A 14434-nucleotide genomic window follows, 5' to 3' on the forward strand; every position below is an offset into this window, starting at 1 on the left:
CCTAAATGATCATATTTAACCTTTTCATTTGATAGATTATGGAATCAAAAAGATGAAATGATTTTCCCAAAGTCTATAAATATCCACCACTTTAGCTTCACACTGTTGCTTCTACATGAAACACTCTCTCTATTGCCCAAATAATAGCTTATTGAAATTCTTTAATTTTTTAAAGTCCATTTCAAATACTAACCCTTTTAAGAACACCTTGCTGATGTTGTCTCAATTGATTATTGTCTCTTTCTTTTGAATATCTGCAAAAGTCTGTAGTTTTTACATGGTGTTTATGATACTCTGCCTTATACAGTATTCTGCTATCTGTGGCCTCATTTAATCTTTTTTTTTCCTTGACTGCACCATGTGGCATGCGGGGTGTTAGTTCCACAACCAGGGATCAAATCCACGCACCCTGCAGTAGATGTGTGTAGTCTTAAGCCACTGGACCTCCAGGAAAATCCTGTGACCTCACGTTAAATGTACACTAGTCTTGTGGTTAAGGTCTCTTTTTTACTAGTTTTTTATGTACCCCAGGCCTGTAGGTTTCAATAGCCCGTTGCCAGGACCCTTTCAGGGGATCCACAAGATCAAACTATTTTTATAAACATTATTGATACTAAAACATTATTTGCCTTTTTCACAGTGATGAAAATTTTTTTGCATTGAAGATGCAAAACCACTGGTGGGTAAAACAGTTTTTGCTATAGCACAAATCAAGGCAGTGACACCAGACCACACTAGTATTGATAGCTGTATTGCACACTTGCAGTAAAAAAAATAAAATACCAAAGATAATAAAAATAATAACATAATCTTCACTTAAAGAATGTCCTTGATGAAGAAGTGAAAATTGGCAATTTTATTAAATCATGACCTTTGTGTATACTTTACAATATTCTGGATAGTAAAATGGAAAGTATACATAAAACAATTTTGCTGCATATCACTGCATAAAGTTTCATTAAGTGCCATCGTTCTCTTTAGGAAAAGCCACTGAATTAGCCATTTTTTTACAAGGAATACTGTTTTTACTAAAAGGAAAGACTGACATTCAAAAACTATGGCTTTCAGACTTGAGCATCTGGCAAACACTTTCTCAAAAATGAAGTAGAACTGTCACTTCAAAGAACAATTGATAGTATTTGTTGCCAAAGATAAAATTCAAGCACTCATGTGAAAATTAAAATTTAAAACTTGAGTTTGACAGTTTCCCAATACTTAAAAGGCTTTTCTGATGAAACTGACACTGGTATTACTGAATACAACTTTTTAATTTCTACAATAAAATCTGCCAATATTTGAAAAATCTGAATAAACCAGTATTTTTCAAATAACTAATACCTGATATTACAGGATTACACATCATTAAAAGATCCATTCAAAGTACAAGGCATACCAATGGATTTTAATGACAAAAAGTTTGTCATACCAATATACAAAAAGTATTAATGAGCTATTCTAAATGTTTTTTGTCTATACTAAGACTTCAAATCAAGTTCATATTAAGACAGCACACCTCAATTCAGACTATCCACACTGGAAGTACTCAACAGTCATACATGGTTAGTGTCTATTAGTGTCTACCACATCAGATAACACAGTTCCAGATTAATAAAAGTCATTTGTCTTTAGAGTTGATAAGTATACAATATAAGTCGCTCATATCTCTCAAACAGAGGACAATTTTGACATTAAGATGAAGACTTCAAAATAAAAAGCTTTCCTCTAAAAAGTATTAAAAAGCAATTTTAGAGTTAGGTTCAGTTAGGTACACAAAACAAAAAAACTTAAATTGCTACTTCTGCTAATTTCTATTTTCAGTCAGCAGAGGCTGCCTTTGGATACTAAATCCTTCAGTTTTTTGATTCTGTATATTTTTACTTCACTACAAAGTCACAAATTACTAACATTTATTGAACACTCACCTTTTCCCAGGCACTAGAGAGCACACAAAGATTAACAGAGCTATCTTTACACAGCAGTGTCTTCTGGTTTATTGCTCATAGTAAGTACTGTCACTAATCAGTTAGAAACGAGAAGCGTAAAAGTCTCAATAGGTACTGCATATAATCAGTGTTGATTATAGGGACAGAGTCTATACGAGGACCATGACCATTTACATATCTTCCAGGTTACTGAATGAACTTAAAAATCACTTTAAAAATAAAGTTATTAAGACTATAACATATCTTTACTGTTAACAGTAAATGACAACAAGGATATACTGTACAACATAAGGAATACTGCAGTATTTTATAATAACTATATTATATATAACCTTCAAAAATTGTGAGACACTGTTATACATCTGACATATTTAGCATTCCATCAATTATCCCTGAATAAAATATATATTAAATAAGAAAACTATTCACTCAAAATTAATCTGACATATTTTAAATCAAATCTATTCTACTGATTTGATTACACCCTTCTGGCTCAGCTGGTAAAGAATCGCAATGCGATAGACCTGGAATCAATCCCTGGGTTGGGAAGATTCCCTGGAGAAGGGAAAGGCTACCCACTCCAGTATTCTGGCCTGGAGAATTCCATGCACTACAGTCCATGGGGTTGCAAAGAGTCAGACATGACTGAGTAACTTTCACTTTTCATAAATGATATGCTCAACAAATGTTACGTTCACTTATAATTAAACCACAAGAGGTGTGGAGTAGCATGAAAAAACAACTGACATGATCAAAATAACTAACAAGTTGTGTAACACTAAGTCGTGAATGAGACCACTTTTTATCACCTCCACACTACTATCAGCCCGGTACAGGCCACCAGCATATCTCACCTACATTACTGCAACAGCCCCCCAGCTGATTTTCGTGTTTTCATTTCTGCAACCTTTCTGTTCATTCTCAAGAAAATAGCTAGAAGAATTCTGTTAAAGTGTAAGTTAAATTATATTCAATGCCCAGTACCTTCCAGTGGCTTCCCAACTTACTCCAAGTAAACAAGCCTTTAGATGATCTATAAGACCCTATATCAGTGGTTCTTAACCATGGGCAATTTTGACCCCCAGAGGGGGTCAAACAATGAAAACATTGTTGGCTGTGTCACCAAAATGAGTAATGGGTGCTGCCTGCATCAAATCACAAGAGACCAAGAATGCTCCTAAAACATTCTACAGTGCATAGGACACTCCCCCACAACAAAGAATTACCTAGTCCAAAATGTCAACAGAGACAAAGTGGAGAAATCTTTCCCATTACCTCTTAACTTGATCTATTTCCACTTAATTTCATCATCTGTGATCCCGCCTTACTCACCCCACTCTAGCTATACTAGGTCCCTTGCCGTTCCTAGAGGACAACAGGTATACACCCATTTTTGCATCTACTATTCCCTCTGCCTGGAATGTTCTTCCTCTGTGTCTGTGCTGCTCACACCCTCAATTCTTTAAGGTCTTCACTTTCTATTACTTCTTGTGTGTTAAGCAAATTGTCTTTGACTTTCACTGACTTCTGGCTACATACACCTCCCTATTCTAACCTTGTTTTAAGATCACTCAGCAAAAATCATCTGCTGTAGTCAAGCCCATCTTCCTAAGTCACTCTGAAGCACAATGCACTCAGCCCTACCTGTGTTCCTGCTTTCCCTCTATCAGAAATGCTTTCCCTTTTTTTGTCTATTTATGTAAGAAGAAGGAAATACGGAGACAATGGCATGGCTTGCATCTTCATCTCCCTCAACTCTATGCTCAAGTTACCCTGTTAGCGATTCCTACCCTTGCTAATCTCTTTAAAATTTTAACACACACACACATACACAGCTGTCCTGTGTTATTATTCTCCCAAGCAATTGCTGCAATACAATAAATATTACTTCTTGTTTACTATTTCACCCTAGACTGTACACTTCAAAGGCAGGAATATTTGTCCGTTTCGTTCACTACTGTATTGCCAGCTCCAATAACACTATCTAATACAAAACATTCAGTAAGTATCTGTTGAATGAAGTCAAATTACATCCCTGAAATTAAGTTCCTCATTTATAAAATGTAGATAACTCAGGCCTCAGTGTTGTCAAGCAGTGTTCTTTAACCAGAGGTGCATTCTAAAATGATTCAAAGTATCAATAGTTCTTAAAGCTGACACAGTTGGGACCATTTACCCTAAAAAGTAAGATTCAAGAGGACTAGAGTATGACCTAAATAGATACATTTTGAAAAAGCTCCACAGGGGAGTCTAACAATCACCCTTAAACGAAAACCACTAATGGAACTAAAATTAAGAGAAAAAAAAGTCTAACATTTAACTGCTAGAAAAAAAATCTAACTTGAAAAGATACATGCACCCCGATTTTCACAGCAGCATTATTTACAATAGCCAAGATACAGAATAATCTAAGTGTTCATCTATAGATGAACTGATAAAGTTGATGCAATGTGATATATATGTATGCATATACATGGAATACTACTTTTGCCATGAGAAAGAATGGAATCGTGCCATAAGCAACAACATGGACAGGCCTTGAGGGCATATGCTAAGTGAAATAAGTGAAGTAAGAATGATAAAAACTGTATGACTTCATTTACATGGAGAATTTAAAAAAAAATCAAAACAAAACAAAGCAAAAAAATCCAAGCTTGTAGACATAATGAACAGATTGGTGATCGCCAGAGAAGGGGGTAGGAGTCGTTGAAATGGGTGAAGGGAGTTGAAAGGTAACAACTTCCAGTTATAAATAAATCAGGGGGATGTAATATACAGCATAGTGACTATAGTTAATAATAGTGTATTGCATGTTTGAAAGTTGCTAAGAAAAGTAAATCTTAAAAGTTCTCATTGCAGGAAAACTATATGTGGTGATCAAGGGTTACCAGACTCACTGTTGTGATCATTTCACAGCATATAAAAATACGGGATCATTATGCTGTATACCTGAAACTAGTATGTTAGATGTCTACTACACCTCAATGTGCTTGTTTTCAAAAGAAGGTCCTAACGTCAGTGACAGAAATATTTTAAGCTTTTTCTTTTTTTTTCCCCGCAATCCTGTATGTTAAGAAAATAAACTTCTGACCCTCTATGATTCTGTATTTCAAAGTCCTATATTTAGGCATCAACTCTCTGGAAATCATGGAAATACTGGAAATCATGGCCTTCTATCATTCCAAATCTCTTTGGTAAAAGTACTAGTCCTGTTCACTCCAGTTCCCAATCCTGGATTCATTGTTATGCATCCCTCTCAATTTTCTACTCACTACTAGGCAGCCTGAAAGTTCTGCTAACTTTCTCAAGAAATGGCTTAATATTTTAAAAATTACTGTCATTACCTCCCAAGGTGTAAAATTCCTACACCTGAATTTATGAAACTTGATAATCTTCCTTCTTGATAATTTTCCAGTTTTCAAAATAACCTACACGTGGATGAAAATTAAACTTCTTTTGGTAACTTTATTATATCACTCTCCTGCTCAAAAATACGTTTTTCAGCACTCAATATATATTGACTTTTCCTATATGTTTAACCTTTTTAGCTGACATCAAATTTGAAGTTTCTCTAAATTCCTAGAGATGATAAGTAGCAATTAACTGTATGGTAATTATTCTCATGAAATGACACAGTCTTCTTTGTTTAGTAGTACATTTGCTTCAGTTTTATTTTGTGACTAGATTACATTCTGTACAACAGTTGAAAGTTGCATTTTTCTGGCAATCAGGGAATTTAATTCCACTCTCTGGGGTCCTTCATATAATGCTTTTATAACCTCTTGAACTGTTCCATGCTCTTCTTTATGTTCTTAGCCGGTCTGGCAAAGCCTTAACTCTAATCTAAACTATCAAAACTCTACCCCAATTGTATTCTGCATATGTCATGATTTTATCTAGCTCTTTAGTCACTCTGATGTCATACTTATATTGATAAGGCTTCTTTATATGCTCTAGACAGTTCTTAATATACTAACAGATTTGGACACATTAAAGCAAATGACCTCAAAAACAGGTCAAAATGAATTATGAAAGCAGCAATATAAAACCAAGCCAATAATCCACTTAATCTACATTACTCAATACCAAAGCCTCTAACTCAACAAAAATAACTCAGCTAGTTTCTTATAAGTCATCACTCAATACAGTCAGGGCCTTTTGGAATAAAGAACTCAGAATTCAAATAAAGAGTCAAACTACTCTGAATAGCCCTAAGGTTTTCTGATTCCAAATTTCCTAACTCAAATACTATACATAGTATGACAACATTAACACTAACACATCCAAAGACTAAACAATGACTGAGACAAGGCAGAATTTCCTTCTTACATTGGTACTTTAGATGGGTGACAAAAAAACTGAGATGCATTCCCTTAATGTATTTTAGATCAAATGAAAGAGGATACTCACCATTAAAGCTCTGATAAGTATTTCTGCAAGCAGAGTGTGTATAATCTATGAAGACACATTTAACAGAAAGGAATTAGTGCAATATTAGCAGAAATCTTGAATGATATACCCACTTACTAAAAACAAACACAATTTTTAAACTGCCATTAACTCAACTATCTGCAAAAACAGGGTGTTAATAATTATATATACTTCATATAGGAAAATATATATCCCTTTCTTTTCACTATCTCCCCAAATGGCAGGTTTAGCATCCAAATCATGGTAATGTAAAATTAGTTAATAAAACCTGATATATAATTAAGGCCAAAAAAGGAGATCTAGTACTGATTTATACAGCATAACAAAAGGGAAGGCTGATAAATTATATATCCAACAATGCAAAAAACAGGGACATGTGAGAATTGATTCTATATATATTTTTTTCCCAATGTACTATTTCTCTTAGCGCTTAATTTGCTCTCTATAAAGATTTCAAGATCTTATTTGAGAAATGCACATTCATATGTGTATACCTGTGTGTGTTATTTCTATTCAGGATGTGGCATCATTATCAAAGATCATAATTTCTTTGTCAAAACTAATTTGGCAATTGTTAAATCCTTTAGTTAATTCTACTAACAAATAGGAATTTAATAGAGCAGTCCTTTGGATACAATAGACTCCAACTACACTATACAGGATTAGAGTTCAACATATTGTCAGGCAAATTCCATCCCCCAAATAAAGCAGTAGGGGAAGGGAGGGAGCAGGAGGGAGGGAACATTTTATCAGTGACATTGTTTAGAATTTTATGCTTCACACTGTTTAGAACTGTGGGCAGATGGTGATAATAAAAAGTAAACATACTAAGACAATGGGTTCCTTCATGGGGGGAGGGGACCATTCCCATCACTCCCTCCTCCCACACTGGTAGTTTCTGCTGCACCTTGGGTGTTGGTACTGTCACCAAAGTTTGGTGTGAACACACAGCAACATATTTTTTAAATTCATTCCCAACTCTGGCATTTCAAATATTCAGTTTAAAGGTAACGATATCAAAATGAGTCAAAGTTCAACTAAAACACACACTAGAGTGTGCTACTGTTGATATCTGAACTTCCTATTTCAAAGTAACTTAAAAGTATCCACAAAAGGTTATTCCAGTCCCTTTTCATATACTTAGCTTCCCTGGTAGCTCAGACGGTAAAGCGTCTGCCTACAATGCGGGAGACCCAGGTTCGATCCCTGGGTCGCGAAGATCTCCTGGAGAAGGAAATGGCTACCCACTCAGGTAGAGCCTGGAAAATCCCATGGACTGAGGATCCTGGTAGGCTACAGTCCATGGCGTCGCAAAGAGTCGGACACGACTGAGTGACTTCACTTTCATACACTTAGACTTGGCAGCTTTAATTCTTTGTGGCATGAAATCAAATCAAAGATCAAAAGATCATTTAATCAGGCTCAGCATATTCAAAGTTGGTTGGGTTAGAGGCTCACGACTAATTAGTAAAGCCATTTTATTCAGAAACGCCCGGTAACTCAGGAGTAAATTCAGTATATTCACATCCCGTTTCATGTCTCCCTAATGGTGTCATTACGTACTCATCTTACCCTGACACCAATCACTATAAAAGTTGAGCAAGATTTGAAGACAATATGAAGACCAAATTAATTTTATTTCGTGAGCGTATGAAACGGTTTAAAGAACTGGTGTTTAAGAGACGACCGAAAGGTACTGCTCATTTAATTAAACAGCAGTCCATCCCAGGCGGCTGTGTGTAGGTCTGAATTTGAAGGGCACGTGATGCTGTGCCAAAATTTTGACTAACTTAACACAGTGTCCAGAGAAAACGCTTTGGTTCACAGAAGCATTTTAAATTTGGGGATTAACGCCCGGACACTCTTTGTTGGCGGATAAACATCCCACTTTGCTAACCAGAAATACCTTAACGTTCCATTCTGGATGGCGATCTACTATACTTGATCACTTACAGACGCCCTTTAAACTCATCTTAAAAACTAAGACAACCAAGGAACACGATCATGAACAAGCCTCAGAAAATCCTATCTGGCGAGTAGTAACCTGGAGTTGGGGATTTACTAAAAGGACGATCTGGGTCGCTGCCCGCCGGGCGAGCGCGAGCCGCGGCGCGGGAGGCCCGCTCGCCCTCTTGCCCAGAACGGGAAGTTGGAGGCTTCCTGGCAATCTGCTCGCAGCGGGGCGGGGGCCGATCTGGGGACTCCGGAGGCCGCGGCGCTCTGGGAGCCTCCTTCCCCGCGCCGAGGCCGGAGCGGAATTCAGGGTCGCGGGCCGCAGCGGGCGCCGGGCGGGGCGATCCGGGCGCGCGGGTCCCCACCGAGGCCGACTCCAGGCACTGGGCCCGAGGCGGGCAGGCGGGCCGACGGCCTCTAGGCCCGCAGAACAAAGCCCACACGGCCATCTTGAGACGGTAAACAGACCCCGGGGGCAGGCCACCCCGCCTGCCGCCCGCCGCGGTGACCAGCCAGAGGCCGCGCTTACCGTCCTCGAAGTCCATGGCGGAGGCTCGGGGCCGACGGCGTCGGCGGCGCTTGGCTAATCTGTGGCCGGAGAAGAGCACCCGTGACCCGCGGTTCCACACTACGAGTCAGCGCGACCGAGAGCGGCGCTACCGGCCCGGGAGCCGCAGGCCACAGCGAGGCTGGGGGGCGGGCCCGGCCAGCGCTGCCAGCCGCCGCAGCGCAGCCCGCGACTGGCTGGCGCGGGCTGGTGGGCGGGCCCTCGAATGGGGGCGGGAAGCAGGTCCGCTGTCGCGCTCCCAGGTGCTGACCCTCTCGGAGCCGCCGAGGGGCAAGGAAGGTTAAAAAGGAGCCCGAAAGATTGGCGGGGCTCAAGGGAAAGAAAGCCGGGTTTTCCGGAAGGTCGGGCTGAAGCCCGCCATGTTTGATTCTGGCAAGAGCGAAAGGATCTGCTTGGAATACCTTCCCTCTTCCCGAACTAATATACCACGTGCCGACCTTTCCCTTTTTATTGGCTGATAATGACTGATCGGAAAATGTAAAAAAAAAAAAAGAAAAAAAAAACCTTATGGAGTTTCTGCCGTGGAGATTCAGAAGGCCAGGATATTTTTAGACCTCTGTGAGCAGAGGCCAGGGAGGCCTGGCGTGCTGCAATTCCTGGGGTCGCAAGGAGTCGGACACTACTTAGCGACTGAACTGACTGACTGAGCAGAGAACAGATTGCTAAATAGGGCACAGTTACGAGTATGATCCAAGACAGACCACGGTCGAGTTCTGAATTTCAAGGTGCAAAGTGAAAGTGTTGTAAAAGTTAACAGAGGGAAGATTTTTGGAAGGAGTCATCCAGAACTTGAAGAACAACCACGGGCAAACACATATCAACATATTTTGGTACATATTAACACTGTATTTGGAGAAGGAAATGGCAACCCACTCCAGTATTCTTGCCTGGAGAATTCCGTGGACAGAGGAGCCTGGCAGGCTACAGTACATGTGGTCACAAAGACTCGGACACGACTGAGCAAGTTATCACTCAGCATTGTATTATTGTCACTTTGGAAATAGTGTTGAGGACAGTGGGCAAAGTCACTCGCCAATAAGACAATGTGGGAAAAGACAACTGTGTGGTCATTCTAATCCTGGAGCAGCTTGAACTCCAGGTTAGATAATATTTTTTCATAGAGCAAATCGTGTCAATGATGAGTTGATCACAGGATAGGAAATCATGAATAAAGCCGTTTGTCCTTCTTTGAAGTCCATTGAGTTTCCAGAACCAAGTTCCAAGAAACAGTCTCTGGAAACACAACTAAAGGAAAAATTCACAGGTATACTAAGGAAGGTGTATGACTGTAGCCCCAGTGGCGCAGAGGTAAATAATCCACCAGTCAATGCAGGAATCACAAGCAATGTGGGTTTGATCCCTGGGTTGGGAAGATCCCCTGGAGTAGGAAATGGCAATGCACTGCAGTATTCTTGTCTGGAAAGTTCCATGGACAGAGGAGCCTGGCAGGCTACAGTTCCTGGACACGACTGAGCACAGCCCCAGATCTGGGTAGGGTACTGTTCCTTCCTCCTCGCTTTCCTTCTCCACCCTCATTGATTCACCCAGTTCTCCACCCTTACAGTGTTTTCTTCTTTTTTTCCCTCCTATGCATGTTTTCTATTCACCAGAGCAGAACATGTTGAAAACTGCACTCATAATTTCCTTCCTCAAACCTGTTCATCTTCTTTTATTCTTTCATCTGTGAATAATGCTGTGTGAGTGGCATCATGAGCAACCACCCACTACTGATGCAGTCAAGACTCAGCCCTCTCCCATTCTCTCATCCTCAATCCATACTGAAGTCGTTCATCTGCTTATTACCTCCTAAAATGTCTTAATAAGTTTGCCCGTGATCTCCAATTCACTGCACTACCTGAGTTAGACTCTCCTTATCTTTCTCCTAAACTGTTGAGATGGCTTCCTGAGTTATTTCTCTGCCTTTCCACCTTGACCTTCTCAGGCTCCTCAGGGCCTCAGTGATATAAAGGCAAATCTGAACGCATCATGCATCTCTATCACCGTTTCAGTTCGGTTCAGTTCAGTCGCTCAGTTGTGTCCGACTCTTTGCGACCCCATGAATCACAGCACGCCAGGCCTCCCTGTCCATCACCAACTCCCGGAGTTCACTCAGACTCACGTCCATCGAGTCAGTGATGCCATCCAGCTGTCTCATCCTCTGTCGTCCCCTTCTCCTCCTGCCCCTGATCCCTTCCAGTATCAGAGTCTTTTCCAATGAGTCAACTCTTTGCATGAGGTGGCCAAAGTACTGGAGTTTCAGCTTTAGCATCATTCCTTCCAAAGAAATCCCAGGGCTGATCTCCTTTAGGATGGACTGGTTGGATCTCCTTGCAGTCCAAGGGACTCTCAAGAGTCTTCTCAAACACCACAGTTCAAAAGCATCAATTCTTCGGCACTCAGCCTTCTTCACAGTCCAACTCTCACATCCATACATGACCACTGGAAAAACCATAGCCTTGACTAGACGGACCTTAGTCAGCAAAGTAATGTCTCTGCTTTTGAATATGCTATCTACGTTGGTCATAACTTTCCTTCCAAGGAGTAAGCGTCTTTTAATTTCATGGCTGCAATCACCATCTGCAGTGATTTTGGAGCCCCCCCAAAAATAAAGTCTGACACTGTTTCCACTGTTTCCCCATCTATTTCCCATGAAGTGATGGGACCAGATGCCATGATCTTCATTTTCTGAATGTTGAGCTTTAAGCCAACTTTTTCACTCTCCTCTTTCACTTTCATCAAGAGGCTTTTTAGTTCCTCTTCCCTTTCTGCCATAAGGGTGGTGTCATCTGCATATCTGAGGTTATTGATATTTCTCCCGGCAATCTTGATTCCAGCTTGTGCTTCTTCCAGCCCAGCGTTTCTCATGATGTACTCTGCATAGAAGTTAAATAAGCAGGGTGACAATATATAGCCTTGATGTACCCCTTTTCCTATTTGAAACCAGTCTGTTATTCCATGTCCAGTTCTAACTGTTGCTTCCTGACCTGCATATAGGTTTCTCACGAGGCAGGTCAGGTGGTCTGGTATTCCCATCTCTTTCAGAATTTTCCACAGTTTATTGTGATCCACACAGTCAAAGGCTTTGGCATAGTCAATAAAGCAGAAATAGATGTTTTTCTGGCACTCTCTTGCTTTTTCCATGATCCAGCATATGTTGGCAATTTGATCTCTGGTTCTTCTGCCTTTTCTAAAACCAGCTTGAACATCAGGAAGTTCATGGTTCATGTATTGCTGAAGCCTGGCTTGGAGAATTTTAAGCATTACTTTACTAGCATGTGAGATGAGTGCAATTGTGTGGTAGTTTGAGCATTCTTTGGCATTGCCTTTCTTTGGGATTGGAATGAAAACTGACTTTTTCCAAGTCCTGTGGCCACTGCTGAGTTTTCCAAATGTGCTGGCATATTGAGTGCAGCACTTTCACAGCATCCTCTTTCAGGATTTGAAATAGCTCCTCTGGAATTCCATCATCTCCACTAGCTTTGTTCATAGTGATGCTTTCTAAAGCCCACTTGACTTTACATTCCAGGATGTCTGGCTCTAGATGAGTGATCACACCATCATGATTATCTTGGTGGCGAAGATCTTTTTTGTACCGTTTTTCTGTGTATTCTTGCCACCTCTTCTTAATATCTTCTGCTTCTTTTAGATCCATACCATTTCTTTCCTTTATCGAGCCCATCTTTGCATGAAATGTTCCCTTGGTATCTCTAATTTTCTTGAAGAGATCTCTAGTCTTTCCCATTCTGTTCTTTCCCTCTATTTCTTTGCATTGATCGCTGAAGAAGGCTTTCTTATCTCTTCTTGCTATTCTTTGGAACTCTGCATTCAGATGCTTTAGGTGAAGGCAAAACTTCTAACATAAAGCACAACCAGCAGGGTCTGGCCTCTGCCTACCCTGCCACCTTCCTGCATTTCTCCATTCTCCTCTCTCCCCTACTCTTTCCCTATTGATTGGCAATTTTAAGCTACATACAGTTCCCAAAACACCCCAATAGTTTTTCATGACTCTGAACTTTTGCTTACAGTTTTCTTTCTGCCACTCAGTCATTTCTGACTCTTTGTGATCCCATGGACTATAGCCTGCCACCTCCTCTGTCCATTGGCTTTCCCAGGCAAGAATACTGGAGTGGGTTGCCTGCCATCTCCTCCAGGGGATCTTCCTGACCCAGGGATCAAACCTGCGTCTCCTGCTTTGACTGGCAGATTCTTTACCACTGAGCCACCTGGGAAGCCCCCTGGTTAACCCTACTCACGCTCAAAACAGTTCAAAACTTATTTCCTCTAAGAACACCCTCACATCCCACCCTTGCCCCTAGACCAGTGCTTCTCAAATATTAATGTGCATATGATTCACATTCAGTCAGTCTGGGTTGAAGCTGGTGTGTGTGCATTTCTCACAGTTTTCCAGGAGATGCTGCTGCTGGCAATCAGACTATACTTGGAATAAGAAGCAAGGCCCTGGGCTCTATTAAAAGCCCCTCCTCTAAGTTTCCTGGGACAGGCTCTGCTCTAGCACCTTCTCCTTTGCATCAAATACTATATCTCTCCATGTTAAAAGCCCTTTGAGATTAGATCCAAGTCTTGTTGGTATCCTAAGTGCCAAGCACATAAGTTTTACGATTAGAACTGAGCTCTCTCTGAGACTTTTACATTTTTTTCTTGTTATCAGAGTAAAGAAGTGATTTTATCATTCAAGGTATTCAGGTCTTGGCATGAGTGGAAGAAAATAAATATTGGGTCACTTTGTGAATCGTGCACATATGTGTGCGTGCACACACACACACACACACACACACACACACCCCTTATTTCCCTGAAAGAGAAAACTGCCAGGTCAGAAACTCATAACTCCAGGAAATACCAGAAGACATGGATCTTTTCCCTCCTTCCTTCTTCCTTCCCTAATACAAAGTGTTCTTGCAGAGGCAGGTAACAATACCTGAGGTACTCCATAATACTCAGGAGACTATCAAGTCATTCCCTAATTCATTTATTTGGGCTTCCCTAGCAATTAGGTGGTAAACAATCGCCTGCCAATGCAGGAGACACAGTTCCATCCCTGGATTGTGAGGAGCCCTAGAGAAGGAAATAGCAACCCACCCCAATACTCATGCCTGGGAAATCCCATGGACAGAGGGGTCTGCATGTTACAATCCATGGTAGCACAAAGAGCTGGACACAACTTAGCAATTAAATGACAACATCACCAATTATTTGTTGTACAAATCTTGGTTAAGCAGCAACTATGTGCCAAACATAGTTTTCCCCATTTATCTCTTTCCTGCTCCCCAGAGTCTAGCTAGGCTACCTGGTCTTTTCCAGCTTTGCTAGGCTCAGGTTTTTACCCTGAGGGACCAATGTTTTATGCAAAGTCTTACATCGTTTCATCTTCCATCTATTTTGCAAGAGATACAAGGTTAATAAAGACCAGACCAGCAGAGTCCCTTGGGAAAAAAAAAAAGAGAGAGAATAGGGGTTTTTAAATGCAGAGGTTAAAGGATGTGTAGGCTGAGACTAAGGAAAGACTTCAGGGAGAAGG

General features: G+C 40.7%; 1 protein-coding gene across 3 annotated transcripts in view; it reads right to left on the reverse strand.

Annotated features, from left to right (window-relative positions):
* ZNF326 (zinc finger protein 326) overlaps nucleotides 1-8984 on the reverse strand; it is a 36553-nt gene extending 27569 nt beyond the window's left edge. For 2 of the 3 annotated variants that reach the window (XM_052637523.1, XM_052637521.1), the window contains exons 1-2: nucleotides 8857-8984; nucleotides 6354-6398 (exon numbers count right to left, since the gene is read on the reverse strand). In XM_052637523.1, coding sequence (XP_052493483.1) covers nucleotides 6354-6398; nucleotides 8857-8872 — 61 coding nt within the window. In that variant the 5' untranslated portion in view covers nucleotides 8873-8984. The remainder of the gene's footprint in view (nucleotides 1-6353; nucleotides 6399-8856) is intronic. The other variant, XM_052637524.1, reaches the window with a different exon arrangement.
* Between the last annotated feature and the right edge of the window lie 5450 nt (nucleotides 8985-14434).

Source organism: Budorcas taxicolor, chromosome 3, assembly GCF_023091745.1.
Source record: "Budorcas taxicolor isolate Tak-1 chromosome 3, Takin1.1, whole genome shotgun sequence".
Classification (NCBI taxonomy): Eukaryota; Metazoa; Chordata; class Mammalia; order Artiodactyla; family Bovidae; genus Budorcas; species Budorcas taxicolor.